Source organism: Macaca mulatta, chromosome 12, assembly GCF_049350105.2.
Source record: "Macaca mulatta isolate MMU2019108-1 chromosome 12, T2T-MMU8v2.0, whole genome shotgun sequence".
In the NCBI taxonomy this organism is placed as follows: domain Eukaryota; kingdom Metazoa; phylum Chordata; class Mammalia; order Primates; family Cercopithecidae; genus Macaca; species Macaca mulatta.
The window spans coordinates 147,513,865-147,533,748 of NC_133417.1; the positions used below are offsets into that span (position 1 = coordinate 147,513,865).

The 19,884-nt window shown below is 46.9% G+C and overlaps 1 protein-coding gene across 2 annotated transcripts in view; it reads right to left on the reverse strand.

Annotated features, from left to right (window-relative positions):
- Positions 1 to 716: 716 nt before the first annotated feature.
- LOC100429145 (contactin-associated protein-like 4) overlaps positions 717 to 19,884 on the reverse strand; it is a 209,846-nt gene continuing 190,678 nt past the window's right edge. For both annotated transcript variants that reach the window (XM_077956691.1, XM_015111578.3), the window contains 7 exons: positions 19,218 to 19,457; positions 12,835 to 13,059; positions 11,224 to 11,357; positions 9,977 to 10,064; positions 3,017 to 3,229; positions 2,707 to 2,778; positions 717 to 1,802 (listed from right to left, as the gene is read on the reverse strand). In XM_077956691.1, coding sequence (XP_077812817.1) covers positions 1,612 to 1,802; positions 2,707 to 2,778; positions 3,017 to 3,229; positions 9,977 to 10,064; positions 11,224 to 11,357; positions 12,835 to 13,059; positions 19,218 to 19,457 — 1,163 coding nt within the window. In that variant the 3' untranslated portion in view covers positions 717 to 1,611. The remainder of the gene's footprint in view (positions 1,803 to 2,706; positions 2,779 to 3,016; positions 3,230 to 9,976; positions 10,065 to 11,223; positions 11,358 to 12,834; positions 13,060 to 19,217; positions 19,458 to 19,884) is intronic.

Consider the following 19,884-nt stretch of genomic DNA (forward strand, 5'->3'; position numbering starts at 1 on the left):
GGTGGTGCCCAGAGGATGGAGGCCAGGCTTCCCCATCTGTCCCTGAGGCGGACACACCAGGTGGTGCCCAGAGGATGGAGGCCAGGCTTCCCCACTTCTCCCTGAGGCGGACACACAGGGTGGTGGCCAGAGGATGGAGGCCAGGCTTCCCTACCTGTCCTCGAGGTGGACACACAGGGTGGGTACCCAGAGGACAGGTCTTTACCGAGCTGGCTTTATGGGACCTTAACAGGGGCCCCGTGTGATGATTCGTTGATCAGAGATTTGAAATTAAGTGCAGGATAGAGGGTAGCGGGTGAACCTCCTACCCGCTGTTCTCCTGGTTTGCACACTAAGAAGGCATAGACCTTGCACCCTGGTTTTGGAAAGTCTGAGAAATGGACCCCCACATCCTGGAACTGAGGCCAGAATCACGGATTTTGAGATTTTCCTGGTGGTCCTGGTGAGCACAGGATTGCAGCTGAAAGTCCAACACGCGCAGGGCATTGTGACAGCCAGCAACGCACGCCGGGGTCCGAGCCCGAAGCAGATCCAACCTCTGAAAAGGAGGCACGACACAGCCAGAGGCGCTTCAAACACTTGGGAGTGGAGCTGCCTGCGGTCCTGTGCCAGGACAGAAGGAAAGTCACGAGAGCCCCGGGGAGCATCAAGTGAACACGCAGCAAAAGACAGGAGCGTTTATCGCTACAAAGAAAACCCACATAATCACCCAAGAGTTTAGGGAAATAAATTTACTGTTATGTATCATTCAGGTATTGCAGCTGCAAATAAAAATACATTTCATTATTAAGAATTTGTGGTTCTACTACTCTTCAACCTTAGTTGAAAAAGAGAAGGCAGAAACCTTTGTGAAGTCAGCATGAGTCAGGGCACGGCTGAGAGGCTGGAACCATCAGTACTGGTCTCGGTGACATTAGAAGAAAACAGAGCAGAGAGCGTGCGCGGTTAACTCCGGAGTGTTGCTCCACGTGGATTTTCAGTTTCACAGCTGAAGACTGGCAGTTAGTACCAGACATTTCCATATTCATCACGAACATTTGAATAGGAAAAACTAAACAAAAGCAATGCAAACAAACCGAAAAATAAAAATCTCAACAGAGGAGTAACACTTTGCATTGGCCAGCAGACAGCAAGGCAGACAGGCTGTTGATTTTTGGCCCCTTGGCTATGGCTCGCAAGAAGACCTAAAAATTCAACAGACACAGTCAAGAGGAAGCTTGGTTCTGTGGAAACCAATAGCAATGACTATAGGCAGCCTGTGTGTGTAGACCAAGTGAAGCTGCAGGTCCTACTGTGACAGAGAACTCAGAACTTGAGCAAGTTTCCCTTCCAAAACTCACAGTCGCTAAGCAGGTTAAACGTCCATGTAAAATCACATCAGGGCATGGGAAACTAACCCAGATTATGAAGCTGTCTAACTCACGGTCATGTGAAGGGCATGAAGGAGGGTAAAGGACAATGTCTCGGGACGAGGCCCCAGGCCCTCTGAGGGGGCGTCTGTGCAGCCTGACTGCCTTGAAGCCTGTTGCATTTGCAAAGGTCATTTCTGGCCATGGAGAGCCCTGGTGAAGCGCCGAGTCACTGCAGTGAAGTGTTGCCCCTCGTTCCCGCTCAGACGAAGTGCTCCTTCTGGGTCCCCCGCGCTGCGTTCTGCACGCTGAGCTCGCGTCGGAGCACTGCCTCATTGGTGCCGTGGCTCTCTGGTGGCGCCTCTTTGGGTGTGTACAAGTTCCTCTGCTGATACAGGCGGACGGCAATGGCAGCCAGACAGAGCAGGAAGAACATCACAACGGCAATCACACCTGAGGCAGCAAAAGGGAACCCCGGAGTCAGGATGTGCACGCTGGCACCGTGCCCAGCACGCACAAGGCTGACTGCACTGCCCAGAGCCAAAGCAAAATCACTGTGCATTCACCAAGCCTATGCTTTATTGTAAACTGGAAACATCACAATTTCAGGGATTCTAGGTCAGGTAGAATCCTAACATTTAGTTGACTTTTCAGTTCTAGCAATCTGCTGGGTGTAGCGTTGTTTTATGCATTTACTCTATGAGTCTTACGAGAGTAATTGGAAGCTTCCAGAAGAAAACACACATTTGTCTCCCAGGTCTCATGCACTGCACGCTCACAAGCAGAGACTCACATAGCTTTTAGAGTACAGGATGCACCACATCATGCCTTCAGGACTGCTTTCCAATAACCTGGGCAGGGCATAGTGAGTCACAGCAATATGTGATTGAACCTGTTCATACGTGATTCAGTCTGCACCCAGATATGGACATCCTCGAATGGTTCCTGCTGCTAAGTTTACTGTAGGAATATATGAACTATGGGAGTTTATGGGATCTAAGTTATTTGAAATTGTCTGATTAAAACCAATGCCACGCCTGTAATCCCAGCACTTTGGGAGGCTGAGGCAGGTGGATCACGAGGTCAGCAGTTCGAGACCAGCCTGGCCAACATGGTGAAACCCTGTCTCTACTAAAAATATAAAATTAGCTGGCCGTGGTGGCACCTGCCTGTAATCCCACTTACTCCAGAGGCTGAGGCAGGAGAATCGCTTGAACCCAGGAGGCGGAGGTTGCAGTGAGCCGAGATCGCCTCACTGCACTCCAGCCTGGGTGACAGAGCGAGACTCCGTCCCACAACAAAGAAACAAATAAACAAAAACCAATGCCTGTGGGTCTCAATCTTGCGGCACAGTCACCTCCAATCACTGCGGAGTCTCCTCTGGTCTCGCCAGCTATGGGTTCGCCCTCATCCACCGGACCAGGATATTCTGCAGGGGAAAAGCAGGGTGGGCAATGATGAGACATTCTCAGGAACCTGGAATTTGTGTCGTTTCAACTTTAAAACTGTCAGCCACAGTGAGACTGGATATCATCCGTCAATTTTAAAATATGTGGGCAAGACAGCGGAAGGCTGAGGTTTCAGGAGCCGCCGGCGTCTCCCCGGGCCTCCGGCCTCTCACCTGAGCCCCCCGCCCGGGGCTCCTTGTCTGGGCCCGCGGTGCCCACCTGCTCGAGCGTGCGTGCGTTCCCGCGCCGCGTCCTCCCCGGCTCCACAGCTCGACCTGGCCACGGGGCCGCGCACCGAGGCGCGCCCGGAGCGCCCTGGAAGCAGCGCAGCCTTCAGCGGGGCCACGCGCTGGAACTGCAGCGCCGAGAGGCAGCCGGAGAAGCCCCGCGCGCCGGCCCGTGCAGTCTCCGCGTCCACGTGGCCGCCCGGCTCTGCGGGACAGAGGGAGAGGTTAGCAGGCGCGCGTGCGTGGGGGCGCGTGCGTGGGCCTTGGGTACGCGGGTGCAAAACAAGGGTGCCTGGACAGCGGCTGAACACTAGAGCAATAGCTTCAGCCTTTACCCTCTCCCAAAAAATAATTATCAGTTAATCACCAAATAAACTGAATACCAACAACAGCAAGGAAATAAAGCAATCTGTGAAAAAATTCCTAAATTTTAGATTTATAATTATGCTGCTAAAAATAAAATCATACTGTGTACAAAAATAATGGATATACTGTTAAATTTACATCACATTAAAAAATTACATTAGTACATATTTATTGGCCTGGTTCATGAACTAACACTAACATTATGGTTTGTGTTTTTGAACCTTAACTATTTTAGAATTTAACTAGAATTTGGTGACGTTCAGCCAACAGTCCCTCAGCCTTCTGGGTGCAGATCAGAGCACACAGTGGACCTGCGTTTACTCACCACACCCATTTCCAAGCCAGGTATCCGAGTATTCTCAGCCACTGAGGCTGAACTACGGAGAAGTAAGTGTGTGCGCCAACAGGGACTGAGAGGTCCCCTCCTCATGCATGTCCTCCCTCCTCATCTTCCCTTGTTCATTTCTGCTCCAGTTTGGCTTTAATTGATCAGAGCAATTTCTCCAACATTTGCTTCTGGGGTGTGGTGGGGTTTCAGTTGTTGGCTGAGGACCCAAACTTGATGCCCTGAGGAGCATCACGCCATCTTCCTTTGTCATCACACCATCTTCATCATCACGCCACCTTCTGTCGTCATCATGCCACCTCTGTCCTCATTTCGCCACCTTCCTTCACAATAATGCCATTCCCTCCACTGTTGTGGAGATGTCTTGTGTCAGTCTGATGTTTTATCTTCATAATGTTTTGTTTCTGCATGACAATCCGTATGGCTTCCTCTATGTGGAGTTTACACATTTATCAGCTGTGCTCAGGCATTTCCATGAATGCCACCTGGGACTCCTGGATCCCCTGTACCCCGTACACATAGGGGTCTCAGTCAGCCCTGGTGCTGTCACAACACACAGACCAGGTGACTTAAACAACATACATTCATTTCTTACAGATCTGGAGGCTGGAAGTCTGAGAACGAGATATGGGCAGATTCAGTGTCTGGCAAGGGCTCCCGTCCTGGAGTGTGGACGGCAGCCTTCCTCTTGTATCCTCAGATGCCCAAGAACAGAGGAGGAAGAAGGGAGAACTCCTCTGTCTTCCTGAAAGGGCACTAATGCCAATCAGGAAACCTAATCACCTCCTCAACGTCTCATCTCCAAACATCATCCCTATTTATCGCTTCACCTTGAAAGTTCCTCTCATTTCAGAAGAGTTGATTTATTAGAACTCATGCTTGTTCCTTCACAGAATTAACAGAGTCCTAATGGCACAGAATTCTTCAGCCTCAGGAGAAGCTGCAGGACCCAACCAGGGTGTGGTGCTTTATGAGCATCCCTATTTGAGGCATGTATTCCTGGAAAGAGTTAAAGCTGGAAGAGTTCAGGTTTAAAGGAAGCTCACTCTGTGACCATTGTAAAGAATGAGAGAAGACAACCAGAACAGGCACCAGTGACTGAGACCCTCCCAAGTGGTGACACAAACATGCATTTCAGTCGGACCATGACCCTGGGCTAGTCTGTTCTCACACAGCTAATAAAGACATACCTGAGACTGGGTGATTTATAAAGGAGAGAGGTCTAATGGACTCACAGTTCCACATGGCTGGGGAGGCCTCACCATCATGGCAGAAGGCAAGGGAGGAGCAAAGGCAGGTCTTACATGGCAGCAGGTAAGAGAGAGTGTGCAGGGGAACTGCCCTTTATAAACCCATCAGATCTCATGAGATTTATTCACTGTCATGAGAACAGCATGAGAAAACCCACCCCCATGATTCAATTACTTCCCACTGGGTCCCTTTCATGGGGATCATGGGAGCTACTATTCAAGATGAGATGTGGATGGGAACACAGCACATCTTCATGCACCTGCAGCCACAGCCCCACCATGCCCAGCCTGCACTGCAGGCTCTGGGAGGGAGGGCAGGAGTCCTTGGCAGGGGCACTGGCTGTGAAATCCACATGGGAGATGCTCGCAAGGGCCAGCCTAGGGAAGAAATGGAGCTCGAACCACGGCTCCCAGGAAGGAGTGCTGGCCTCCAACCTCCATGTAGAACACATCCCTGAAAATGACTGACTCTTTTCTCAGCAGACCTCAGCAGGCTTAGGTGAGGAGGCACTTCGTGCACCCCTCTAACCCGGGACATAAGCCTGGAGTTTTATTGGGCTTACAAAATGGTTTGGAGGTTTATTAGGCTTATGGTAGAACACATCTTAAAATAAAACTACCAAAACATGAGAAGTGTCATTAGAACTTGGTCAAAATCCATGCCCTAGCTGTATGGTAAATGAATTTTTATTTAAAATTTCATGAAATCCAATTGCCTCAAGCTATAAAATTTACAGCTCAACTTTAACTTCAAGCTTACATTTTCAAGTCTGAATAATACACCAGTGAATATAAAACTCTTGCATAAAAATATCAATACATTCACAGTCTAATGTTCTTTACTCATTTAATTGGAGGGAATACAGGTATATATAAAATTAATTTTATACTTGCATTTTCATTCATTCGTTATACTCATATGATGTGGTTCATTTTGTCTGTTACACAACATATTGCCCATTACTTCACAGAGGTGTTTCATCCATCACTTTGACATGAAATTTGAATCTAAGTTGTATTTCTTAAGAAATCCTCCTGTGAACTTTTTAAATAAGGTGCAATGCTTCTTACCTTTGTGAAACTGTGTGTGTTTTATCTTACTGCTTAGACTGTGGCGTCTGTGAGGTCAGGGATTTGTTCATGTTTAAGCCACACCATTCATCATTTACTGAACTGAGAAGCACTTAATCAATATGTGTGTCTCAATGAATGATCAGCCAACTCCCTGGAGAAAGTCTCTTCTCGAATTCCCAGAACGCCTCTAGTCAGTGAAAAGGCAGCCTGGCCTGTGGGTGCAGAGCTGGGACACACCTGTGACTCCCAGGTGTGGGGCAGAGGGAAGAGCTTGGCAGAGGACAAAATTGGGCTATGTCTGCCGGGCTTGGGTCCCTTTCTGGGGAGGCCGCCCTCCCGTTCCTCCTGGAGGTGCCCCCACTGCAGGATCTAAGGCGTCCCAGTGGCCCCATAGCTGGAGTGTCCAGGGAGCAGGGGAGGCTGGGACAATTCTATGGCTTTTGATTTTTTAGGACTTTTCAAAAATTTTCTGTGCCATAATTTCAAAGATGGAATAAAATAGATGCCATTATTAGAGATAAAATGAAAATCATACAAGATGAAACAACATAGCCAGAGTTGTAAACGGGGCCCTGCTTCTCACTGCACGAAGGACTGAGAGTGATAAATATCTCCCACCAGGTCCACACCTGGGATGCCCTGACGTGTCCCCGCCCAGACCTTGGCCTCGTTCCACGCCAGCTTTAGCTCTCGGTGACTGAAAGGCCTCTCAGTTCTGACCCCCAGAGGTGGCTCTGCCCATGGCCGGGCTGCTGCTGGTGAGAGCAGGGCCCTGGGCTCCGTGTCCATCCCACTGGGGGGTCCTGGGCTCCATATGCACCACATCAGGGGGTCCTGGGCTCCGTATGCACCACATCAGGGGGTCCTGGGCTCCGTGTCCACCACATCGGGGGGCCCTGGGCTCCGTGTTCATCACATCCGGGGGCCCTGGGCTCTGTGTCCACCGCATCGGGGGGCGCTGGGCTCCATATGCACCACATCAGGGGGTCCTGGGCTCCGTGTCCACCACATCGGGGGGCCCTGGGCTCCGTGTTCATCACATCCGGGGTCCCTGGGCTCTGTGTCCTCTGCATCAGGGGGTCCTAGGCTCTGTGTCCACTGAATTGGGGGGCCCTGGGCTCTGTGTCCTCTGCATCGGGGGGTCCTAGGCTCTGTGTCCACTGCATTGGGGGGCCCTGGACTCCGTGTTCATCACATCGGGGGTCCCTGGGCTCTGCATCTGTCACATCGGGGGTGGTCCTGAGCTCTGTGTCCACCGCATCGGGAGGTCGTGGGCAGGTTCTCACTCACTCCGCTGCACGCATGGGTCAAGGGCATCATCCTTGCCTGGATGACTAAGCAGACCCTGACTGGACTCCGCAGCTCCCATCCCACTGCAGCCGCCAGGGCAGCCTCACAATGAAAGTCCTTGCCCTTCGGTGGCCCCACGTTTAACAGGAATAAAGTCCGTGGCCCTGTAGTGGTCTTAATGCCTGTAAGGCCTGCGTGATCTGCATCCCGCGTCAGGCCGCCTCGCTCCCTCCAGCCCCGCCGGTGGGTCTCCTGCTCCTGAGTCCTTGGGTCACACGCCCAGGCTTGGGGAGCTCACCTCTCACCCCCTCGCGACACCACATGGTCGGCCCTGGGGACAGTGCTCCACGCTCACTTCTGTGTGACTCGATCCTGCCCCTGGACAGGAGCTCCTCGAGGGTCCTTGCCTGCTCGTCCACTGACATGGCCTCACCACCCAGGACACTGGCAGGTATTGGCTGATCAATCGAGTTAGTTGAGCTGTCAATATGGAATACACCCCCCACCCTTTTGTTTGTGCTGCTGTTGCCATTTTCTCAAGGGAGGGTTGGGCCACTGCGTGTCCAAGTGTGGCTTAAGAATAAAACTTGTAATCACAGGACAGGATTCAGTGTGCAATCCGTGCATCTGTTACTAAATTATCAGGGGCCGGAGTTTTAATCAAACTCTAAAGCATGTTCTCAAAGCAGATTCAACACTTTAAATCAACTTTGTTATTCCATGTTTTTCCTGAAAGCAACTAATCACTGTAGCAGTCATCGGAGCTGTGTGTGTGTGTATGTGTGTGTGTGTGTGTGTGTGTGTGTGTGACATCACAAGACCCACTTTGAATATTCAATTAGGCAACATAGAAGCAATGCCTTTCACATACTTTTCCTCTACCTAACAAGGCAACCTGGTGGAGCGTGGCAGGTCATGACTGTCCCCAACCGAAGAATGGGAATGTCTCGCTTCAATGCCCCACGTGGTGTTTGAAAATACACGGGCATTAATAGAGTTGGAAACCTCGTTACCATGCTTTTCAGAGATTGTATCGGCTGCCCAAGTGTCTCCTCATACACTCGGGATTTTCAGCTTATGTCTGAGGAAGAATATGAATGAATAAAATATAGGTACACATAACTGAAAAGATTAAAACATCATTGTCTTAGACAAAATGTATCACACTAGTGCCAACATAAGACCAGAAGTATGAAACAAGCCTCAAAACTATCCTCTGCAGAGTGATACGTAAGTATCCATGATGTTTATAGCTCATTAATTTTTTAAAAAAGCAAACTTTAAGACAATGTGCCGGCCTTTTCACTGTGTGGCGTGGAAACGGGAAGGGAGCTGTGGCATGTGACCCGCCATGGCCCCGCCTCCCTGTCCTGCACTACGCCCCACGTCCTTGGCAGTGTGATGAGACTCAGGTCATTCAGAAATGCCTGCACTTGCCTGCAAAGCCGAGTGGGGCCTGTGCCACTGGCCTGAACTTCAGGGCAGCAAACACATGGTTTCTAAATTTCTCCTCTCAAATGTCATCCAGGCAGGGTTTCTGAATCTGCACTGTTTGATCTGTGACCTGTGAACTACATGCCTGCCTTGATCACTGTTTTTCTTTGGTGTATGAGAAAATCACTGCAGCCCCTTGTGCTTGGCTGCCAGAGAGAGAAACGTGGAGCTCCTCACTCCTCACCCATCGCCTCGGAAGCATTTCTCCTGCAGCCCCTCACGACTGTGTGCGCATGAAGACACAAGTACAATCTCTGCCTTGACTGACACCAGTGGTGTAACTGACATGAAACGAGGGCCCGGCCTGTGCACTGGTGACCAGCCCCATGCATTGGTGGCCAGCCCCGTGCATTGGTGGCCAGCCCCGTGCATTGGTGGCCAGCCCCGTGCATTGGTGGCCAGCCCCGTGCATTGGTGACCAGCCCTGTGCATTGGTTGGCCAGCCCCGTGCATTGGTGGCCAGCCCCCTGTATTGGTGACCAGCCCATGCATTGGTGACCAGCCCCGTGCATTGGTGGCCAGCCCTGTGCATTGGTGACCAGCCCGTGCATTGGTGACCAGCCCCGTGTATTGGTGGCCAGCCCTGTGTATTGGTGACCAGCTCATGCATTGGTGACCAGCCCGTGCATTGGTGGCCAGCCCCTTGTATTGGTGACCAGCCCCGTGCACTGGTGACCAGCCCCGTGCATTGGTGACCAGCCCCGTGCATTGGTGACCAGCCCCGTGTATTGGTGACCAGCCCCGTGCATTGGTGACCAGCCCCGTGCATTGGTGGCCAGCCCCGTGTATTGGTGACCAGCCCCGTGCATTGGTGACCAGCCCCGTGCATTGGTGGCCAGCCCTGTGCATTGGTGACCAGCCCCGTGTATTGGTGACCAGCCCCGTGCATTGGTGACCAGCCCCGTGCATTGGTGGCCAGCCCCGTGTATTGGTGACCAGCCCCGTGCATTGGTGACCAGCCCCGTGCATTGGTGGCCAGCCCCGTGCATTGGTGACCAGCCCCGTGCATTGGTGACCAGCCCCGTGCATTGGTGACCAGCCCCGTGCATTGGTGGCCAGCCTGTGTATTGGTGGCCAGCGCTGTGTATTGGTGACCAGCCCTGTGACCCGGGGTTGGGGGGTGTCTACTTGCCTAAAATCCTGCCCAGCACCAGGGATTTGATGGCTCTGAATGCTGTACCTGATGACAGACTCACTTGTCTCCAAGTTTTCTGGTTCACCTGCCCGGGAGAAACAAACACCAGATGTTCTGATTCACCAGGGATAAGGCAGGAAGTGAAGGAAGATAATAAAGCAAAACTGATGAAAAGCCTGTGGTGCCCCGTGGAGACAGAACCGCTCCGGGAGCTCAGGACCCTGATGGGCACCGGCTCCACAGTTTTCATCTCGCAGATGCCCTTCCCCGCAGCCCCTTCTCTCCCATTTTCTTCACAGCCCTAGCTATTTCCATACAATGCAAACCACCAGGAATCTACAGAATCCACAAAAAGATGCAAAAGCCCAGGGTGTTGGGTTCAAGACCAGAACGTCTACAAATCTCAAAATAAAGCCGGAAATATGAAGCCAAATGATGCTTTCCATATAGACAGAAAATATGCCAAAACTCCCTTCAAAATCCTGACAGTGCACAATTTCACTCGCTCTGCAGCAAATCAACTCTACTTTGTTAGAACAAAAATGGAATCATCATCATTTTCTATATAAGCTGTCTCTTTAAATTATTATAACATTTGTTCCCATGGATTCCCACTGGAGAATTATTTTAAAAAACGCACACACACACAAAAAAACTTCCAGCCATGCGCGGCAGCTCACGGCTGTAACCCCAGCACTTGGGGAGCCTGAGGTGGGTGGATCACGAGGTCGGGAGTTCACTACCAGCCTGACCAACATAGCAAAACCCCGTCTCTACTAAAAATACAAAAATTAGCTGGGCATGGTGGCACACACCTGTAATCCCAGCTACAAGGGAGGCTGAGACAGGAGAATCACTTGAACCCAGGAGGCAGAGGTTGCAGTGAGCTGAGATCGCACCACTGCACTCCAGCCTGGGTGACAGAGCGAGACTCCATCTCAAAAAACAAAATGGAACAAAACAACAACAACGACAATAACAAAAACTTCTAGCAATTTACCGTGAGAAAACAGGCATTTCCCTAGTTAGTAAATTAAATAAGGAGACATGTGAATAAGCATAATTTTATACTGCAAGTGGCAGATTTCCATTGCTAAAAAATAAAAAATACCAGACACAGTTTTGACTTTTTGCTCATGACACCTGAGAATAAAACAGAAAAGGGACCAGCACTGGGCTTCATTACGAAAATCCTGCCTTAGGTGATGCCGCGAGCGGGGCTTATGCCAGGAACGAGCCGTTACCTCGACAAAGACCACCCCGTCTTCTCTGCTGATGTTCACGTGGTAAAGTTTCCCATCTGCCATGTTCCTGAAATTCAAGTTAACGACATCAGGGTCTTGATGTGTGTCCAGCTTGTACCTGATCTGCAAACTCCCTAAAGGGGAAAATAGAACATTTTTGAAACAACGAGATATTTTTACAGCTGCCTTTCCGCACTCCAGAGAAGTTGTTACTATTCGTGTGCTTCCAGAGGAATGTTTTGCAGATGGAGTCCGTTTAGGGTTCCACTGGGATGCGCCCCTGTGTTCCCAGTCCTCGCTCTCCCTGGAAACGCGTTGCCTCCTGGTGCCGCCGGGGGCCACCGCTGCTCACATCATGCTATTTTAAGGTCAAGGCAAAGTTGCTGTTAACAAGAACTCTCTTTCCTACAACGCTTAATTTTCTAACAGTGAACACCTGAGTCGCACACGTGCTGGAGTCTAAAGCCCACGCCACTTTTGCAAAAAGAATTAGGGAATGCTGAAGTTGCAACTTTGTGAAACGTTGTCATTTTCTGTTTGTCTGTTCCCGTCTCCTTTATGTGCACATCCAAGATTCTGAAAGGTGAATAAGAGACACGCACAGCCGGCCCTGAAACATGCGTTGCTGTGAAGGTGCTGAGTTCCTGAAGGGCTGTGATGAGTCCAGCTGGTGGTGGCCACGGATTAAATGCTGGCCTAGACTCCATCCTCGTTGCCTCTTTACTGGTTAAGAAGGCGACCACTTTCCAGGTTCCTTCCAGCCTGGGGACGAAATGTTCCTACTGCGTTCGAGGTTCCAGCCATACATACTTTGGATGCCAGAACCCCGGGGCTGCACTTGAAATGGCAGCATGTTGGTTTGACACGCAGTAGGTTTCAGTTCCAAAATCACATCGGTAACCAGGACATGGGGATGTGAGTACTGTGATATGTTTTTGCCAGGAGGCAAGGTCTCTGTGGATCCATAGCTCCTGACAGCTTTACCTGCTTCAAGAGATTCAGACCTGTGTTCTGATGGCCACAGGGGAGGTACTAAAATTCTGTTAGCCAGACATTTTTGTAAGTTCCTCCAGATATTAAATCAGCACCCTCACATTCCAGTTAAGATGCTTAAAGCTGGGCCTTATTTCCCACCGTGGAAACGCAGGAGCTGGTTGACGCTTGTGATTTTGTACTTTCATTGTCGAGTGGATGGGGCCGGGCCCACCACAGGACCCTGGACAGGGCAGGACACTGCTGCTCAGGACACCTGCCTTGCCAGGCTCCCGCCATATCAATTCTTCTCCTCTTTCCTTAGAAGAAGGTGAAAATATTTTCCACATATAACCAGACACCTTATACTTCTAATGAAGACCTTCCAGGGATAATACGAGTTCTCTTTACATGAGATATACAAATTTATCAAAAACTTTACAGAAGGATCTTACACAATTACTGAAATGACACTGTTGCAACAATGTTTGTATAGTCCCACAAAATAAAACACATACAAGCAAAATGACATTTGGAGAACACACAATTTTTTCCTCATTTGTAATTTGAGAGGCATTAAACATGTCGTCATATTACAGTTGTAATAATTTACTTTTCTGACACCAAAATGACACTCACCGTTTTTGGCAAGGATGACGGAAAGGTACTCCTTGTAGAAAGAGTCCACGTAAAGCAGCAGGCTCGGGGCTTGCACTGTTCGGAAGCTGAACGCGATTGTCTCTTGGGTCAACGTCGTCTCTCCCTGGAATGAGGCAGCGTGGGAGCTGGCATTCGTACTTGGGGAATGATATTCCTGAAAATTGTAAGTCACCGAGGAGCCAGTTCCAAAATACGCAGAAATCTCTGAAATAATATGCACATTTTAAGTTGTTAAAGACTAAAGGCTCATTGCAAGTATACCTATTTTTAGAACATTTGAATAAATAGAAGAGTAGAAATTGGCCTAACAAATGCTCATGTATCTCGGAAATGACTATCACAGTTGACCGTTGCAAACTTCAGGACAGTCCTTATTAAGTCTCAGTGTTAAAATCACACAGGCTTTTCCTTCTGGGCAGTGTCACCATTTCAAGCTCAACGTGCTCCTGTTTGGTTTCAGGCAAAAGCCAGGCTTCCTGGCCATCACCTGCTGGGTCTTCAGTTTCCTTCCTTAAATCTCCCTCCATGTGAGGCTTTGCTTTGCAGTGGCAGTCTTCTCCAGGAGTGACAAAGGAAGGAGCTCAGAGGGCCCCTTGCCCTTCAAAGACCCAGGGACAAATGTCCAGTTATTTCAGTCTGACTTACTTGACGACCCGCAATTAAAATTAGGATAATGGCAGGTAAAATAGTTCACACAGTCTCGATTTCTCAGGCATCTATGGTGCTAGTATGAGTTAGTTTTGTTGTCAGTATTAGGGAAACAATATATAGGGCCAGGGAACTAATTAGGGAAATAATTACAAGAGCGTGGTCATGGAAAGTGAGCAGTTCTTCTATAACAGGGGATGTGGCATCTTGAAGGCCTAATTGAGCAGGATAAGCCAGTAAGACATATGGGACGTAACCTATAAATTGACAAAGTTATGCAATAATTTTACTAATATCTTATTGAGAGAGTCATAGAGGTTATGGGATTGGCTTGAAACCAGTTTCTGGGGGTTCAATTCCTTCCTTTCTCCTTTGGGCTTTCACACAGGTGAGCTCTTCGAATGTATGGTGAGCTGAGGGCAATACCATGAATTTGGGAGAGGAAAGTGGTCATCTGCACGTCCAGGCACCAGAGGGCCATGCAGCTGTTCCTACGTCAGTTCCTGAAAGGGTGTTTTTGGCATTAAGTGACATGACCCCAGATGCAGTGTGTGTACGTGGGGACAAGAGGGCACTGGTGGTTCCAACACTGCACTGGCTCTTCTCTCTCTGGCTACAGCAGGTTCCTACCTGGCGGGCAGAGTCATTGAGTGACCTCCCCCAAACCCACCCCCAGGTCACACCGGTCACTTCTTCATTGTCCACAATACAATGTTCACAATACAGTGAAAACATTCTGATTGCACTGAACAGAGGCAGATATGGAACCATTAAAAAGTGAGATCTGTGCTCATGTGGAAGGGACAAAACACCTTTTCATTGACTTTAGTGGGACATAATTAGTACAATAAACACACCCAAGTAGAGGAAAATAGGAAGAGATTTAGGAGATGTATCCACCCATGAAATTACCGCCACGACCAGTATCAGAACATCCTCACGTTTCTCCTCTGTGCTCTTGGCAGTGACTCCTTCCAGAAGCCCGTGCCAGGCCTCACAGATTTGCTTTCTGTGACTCCACACTGATTGGCATTTTCTGGATTTCACGTAAATGGAATCACACATTGGGAGCTCCCTGTTTCTTTTTGCCTGACGTCTTTCACTGAATGTGAGGATTTTACATTGATCCGTGTTGTGGAAGAGTAGGACCTGACCGGACCAGGCACAGATCCGCTCGCCCCTTCAATCTTCCTAATGTTCACGTTGCTTCCAGGTTTGGAGATGATGAATCAATCTGCCGTAGGCCATTGTGTGCAACTTCAGGGACCTCTACATTTTCACTTGTGTTGTATGAACACTTAAGAATCACGGATAGCAGAATCATTGATGTTTCAGAAACTGCCCAGGAGTTCTCCAAAGTCACTAACGTTTACCCTCCTACCAAGTGTGCATTGGAATTCCAGTTCCTCTGCATCAGTTCCTATACTTGGCAGCGTCAGTCTTCACAATTGTAGCCATTCAAGTGCTTGTGCAGTGCTATCTAAATATGGGTTTAACCTGCATTTCCCTCATGACGATGACGCTGGGCACTGCTCGGGTGCCCATTTGCATCTGGAGCTCTTCTCTGGTGGAGTTATGATTGTAAAAGTTACTCATATATTCTGGACCTAAGTCTTTCAGTAGATACCCATTATGTGAGTACTTTAATCTTTCTATCATAGTAGTTTTTTAATAAGTGAAAGTCATTAACTTTGATAAAATTCGTTATGATTCATGGTTTTTTTTTGTATTCTAAGAAGCTTTCCTACCTCAGGGTGACAATTATGTTCTCCTTGGTTTTCTACTAGAGATTTTATAAATTTAGCTTTTACATTTGTGTCTACTACCCATTTCAAGTGAATATTTGTAGTGGTATGGGTTAAGGGTTACGTTATGTATATTTTTCCCATTTGGCTATCCTGTTGTTCTAGAACCATAGCTTAAAACACTCCCCTTTTCCCCTTTGAATGCCCTTAACACTTTATGAAGAATCAATTGAATATCTGTGTCTATGTCTATATCTATATCTGTATATACATGTATGTATCTTCTGTCTCTTCTTTTTAAAAAAATGCCTTGCAAAATCATGATCCCATGCATTTCCATTTAAAATTAGAATTAGCTGGACAATTAGGCTAAAATTTTGTTTGGAACACTCAGTTTATAGATCAGCTTGGGAAGAAATGATACAGTAATAACACCGAGTCTTCCAGTTCATCCACATGTTATATTCCTCATTTGCTTAGACGTTCATTTATTTTAGCAGTTTCCACTGTAGAAGTCTTATACTTATTTTGTTCCATTATCTGTAAATATACTTTTTACCATATTTTAAACAGAATTTTATTTTGAAAATTGTCCCATTGTTGTAATAGTAATAGAAATTCAATTAATTTTTGTATATTATTTTCTGTGACTTTTAGTTGTAGTAGGTTTTTGTAAATTCCTTATGACTTTCTATTTAGATGATTATATGTCCTATGACTAAAGAGAATTTTATGTTTTCTTTCCAATGTGTGGCTTTTTATTGTTTTTCTTGTCTTATTGCACTGGCTAAGACTTGCAGCATGTTGAAAAGATGTGGTGGGAATAGAGATCTTTGCTTTTTTCTCCGTTTTAGGGGAAACCATTCTTTCTTTCACCAGTAAGCATTTTAGTAAAAGGATGTTAGATGTAGTTAGAAAACTTGCCTTATGGCCGGGCGCGGTGGCTCAAGCCTGTAATCCCAGCACTTTGGGAGGCTGAGATGGGCGGATCACGAGGTCAGGAGATCGAGACCATCCTGGCTAACACAATGAAACCCCGTCTCCACTAAAAATACAAAAAAATTAGCCGGGCGTGGTGGCGGCACCTGTAGTCCCAGCTACTCGGGAGGCTGAGGCAGGAGAATGGTGGGAACCCGGGAGGCGGAGCTTGCAGTGAGCCGAGATCGCGCCACTGCACTCCAGCCTGGGCGACAGAGTGAGACTCTGCCTCAAAAAAAAAAAAAAAAAAAAAAAGAAAACTTGCCTTATATTCCTAGTTGTCATACTGTACTTTGTCAAATGTGCTTTCCACTAATATTGAAATTATTATCTATTTTATAGCTTTTATTCTGTTAATATAATGACTGTCCTTATTTTTGAAAATTAAAACAGCATTGCACTTCTGATATTAATACCACTTGATTGGGGTGTTATTTTTTTCACATTATTTGATTTGCTTTGCTAATATTTTGTTAAGCATTTTCGTGCCAGTATTTATGAAGAATATTTCTATGGTTTTTTTTTGTTTTGTTTTGTTTCTTGTAGAGTTTTTATTAGATTTTAGCATCAGATCTTTAGTTGGCTTAGAAATGGTGCTGGAGCATATCCTCTCCTCCTTTCTATGCTTAAACAGCTTGTGTCAGACTGATATTGTTGTTTTCTTAAATATTCTCTAGAAATTAATAGTTAATTATCTGAACCTGAGATTTTTATGCTGAGAAGGTCTTTACTTAGAAATTTAATTGTTAGTGGTTACAAGTTATTCATTCTTTGTAGGTCAGTTTTATAATTTGTGCTTTTAAAGGAATGTGCCCATTTAATCTAAGTCGTGACATTTATTGTCATGATGTTGTCCATGATATTCCATGGTTATTTTGGAGTCTGTAGCCTCCGCCTGGACATCATATCTTTTTTCCTGACATTTGCAATTTGTGTCCTCTTTCCCTTTTTCTTTTTCCTGAGTGTCTTCGTAGAAATTTATCAATTTTATTGATCTCCTCCATGAACCAGCTTTAAATTACAGGGATCTCTTCCTTTGTCTGTATTCTATTTCATTTATGTCTACTCCATCTGTTTTTCTCTTTTAATTTTTTTGGGTTTATTTTGGTTTTCTTTCTCTAAATTCCTAAATTAGAAACTTATATTATGAAGTTTACACATGCATACTTTTGTAATAGAATAATTTGAAGTCAAAAATTTTCCTCTAAATACTGCTGTAGATGTTAGCAGTCAAATTTTGATGTGGTGTATTTTTATTATTGGTCCATTTAACTATTTTCTAATTTCATTTATGAGCTCTTTGACGCATGGATTGTTTAGAATTAAATCATTTAATTATTGATGTGGTCACACAAGACTCCGAGGCTCTCTTCACTTTCCCTCAGAATCTTTCCTTTCTAGTCTTCAGTTGGGGGATTCTTATTGCCCTGTCTTCAAGTTCGCCGATTCTTTCTTCTGTTGAGCCCACAGGAATACACAATTGGTTCTTCAATTTCAGTAATCGTATCTTTCAGCTACTACATTTCCATCTGTTTTTAAAATGGTTTCCATTGCTCTGTTGGAGTTCTGCATCAGCTTATTCATTGACGGTGTATTTTCTTTATTTCTCTGAACTTCATTTTCTTGGAGTAATATATAATATCTATTCAGTGTCTTTGCTGAAACAGTGAGAAAAATGGGCCATTCAGAGTCAGTTCTCAGTAACCACATCTTCCCCATGCATGTGGAGTATAATTTCCTGATTGTCCGCATGTGTGGTGTGTATCACTGACAGCTGGACACTGCAGAAGCCTCGCTGCAAACGCCCTTCTTTCTTGCCCTTGCTGCCTCTGCATCTTTGCCCTGCTGTTGGCCTGGTGGGTGGTTCACATGCCCGGATACAGCTGTGAGTCTGTTTCCCCCTGGGTTGCCCTCCGCGGATCCCCGCTGTCCCGGCGGCCTTTGAAGGTCTTCCTGAGGCTGTGGAGCTTGGGGATCAGGCGATGATTTGGGCAGAGATTGCATTAACACTAGGGGCTCGTTCATTCTGCTGTTCCTTTGCTTCTAGTGACCTGCCTTTCCCAATGTGTACCTGCTCTGCTGCCCTTGGCTCTGCGGGGGAGGCTTGTGCCACCAGCCCCTGTGCTGACATCATCTGAGGTTTTTTTTGGAACAACTGGATTTCTCCTGTGTCTTGAAATGGTGAGAGATGACTTGGTTTGTCAACACAGAGTTTTCTTGAAGTATAACATATAATTGTATTCTCACTATTTCTAGGCAGTTAATTCTTTTGAAAATCAACAGCTGATCCAATTTGGCATCCAAGCTTATACTCCAAAGCCCAATGAATGATGCTGCACAGAGATTCCTGAGTGAAAGCGCTGGGTTTGTTTCATGGTGTTTTCCGTGCGTGCCCACGGGTGCATGAAATGCATCAGAACGTTCCCGGAATCATGCACATCTTACAACAGGCTCCTTCTATCTTGGCAAAGCATGGCTTATAACTTCTTAGGTGAGGGAGGCTGAAAAATATCCTATCACTTTGATTGTGTCACAAGATTATCAACAAATCCCAGAGCAAGAGGTTTAAGTGATTCTGTTACAGTTGTTTTGATATTTAATGGAAAATGTATTTATTATACTTGTCAAATATATTTTTGGAAAGCATTCTTCTTGTGACACTGGAAGGTATTACCTTAAATAATAATGTCATCTGAGTAGGTTTGAAACAGTCAAGGGCCATATGGGGCAGATTTTTAATAATATGTGATCTGAAAACATAAAATACACAGATAGTATTTCAATAAGACCACGGGATCAATACTGAATTTTACAGTAGAGTCACATTTCCTTCTAATTAACAAAAAGATTGGCTGTAAAACAGTGATTTACCACAGGAATTTAGGAATTGAGATTCTTTTATGAAGTAGCTACACAGAAAATGTGTATTAAATCTTAAATGTCCACACGGCCCACACGCTGCTGTTGGCCCCGGTCCCCGCTGGCACTCACCACTAGAGCAGAAGGGCCCCGTGTATGCAGACAGCTCACAGTCACAGGAGAAGCCCTGGTGCCTCTCGCGGCACTGCCCCCCATGGAGACACAAGTGTCCGTAGGTGCTGCAGTGCCCAGGGCACCCAGGCTCCACACCAGGCGTGACCTTGGCCCTTCCCTCCAGGTCCAGGGTCCTCCCGTTCACCTGCAGTGCCCGAATGCAGCCCAGGAAGCCTCTCTGCCTCGCGGCCGTGCCACCTGAAACAGAGGCACAGAGCACAGCCAGTGACCTCGCCCGGGGGCTTCATGGGATGTGTAAGCGTCGCGACTTTCAAAGGTTTTAGGAACAAACATAACTTTAGAAACATAAATTTGGGGAATCTCCAGGAACACTGAAAAATTATTCCTTTCTTGAGAAAAGTTGAGTTTGGTTCATTTTATTCTAAACGATTCCATCTTAATTAACCAAGGAATTATTTTTAAAGTAGTCTCATTAGAATGAAGGACAAAATTTAAGAAAACACCAATATTACAGCAATAACTGTAACGCGATATAGTGTACATTGATACGATTAGCTGAAGTGTGAAATTTTTTTCACATCATTGAAAACAAGCTTCTGTGGATGTCTGACAAAGACAGAGTGACAAGGACTAGGTTTACTCTCCCACTTTAAAAACAACGTAA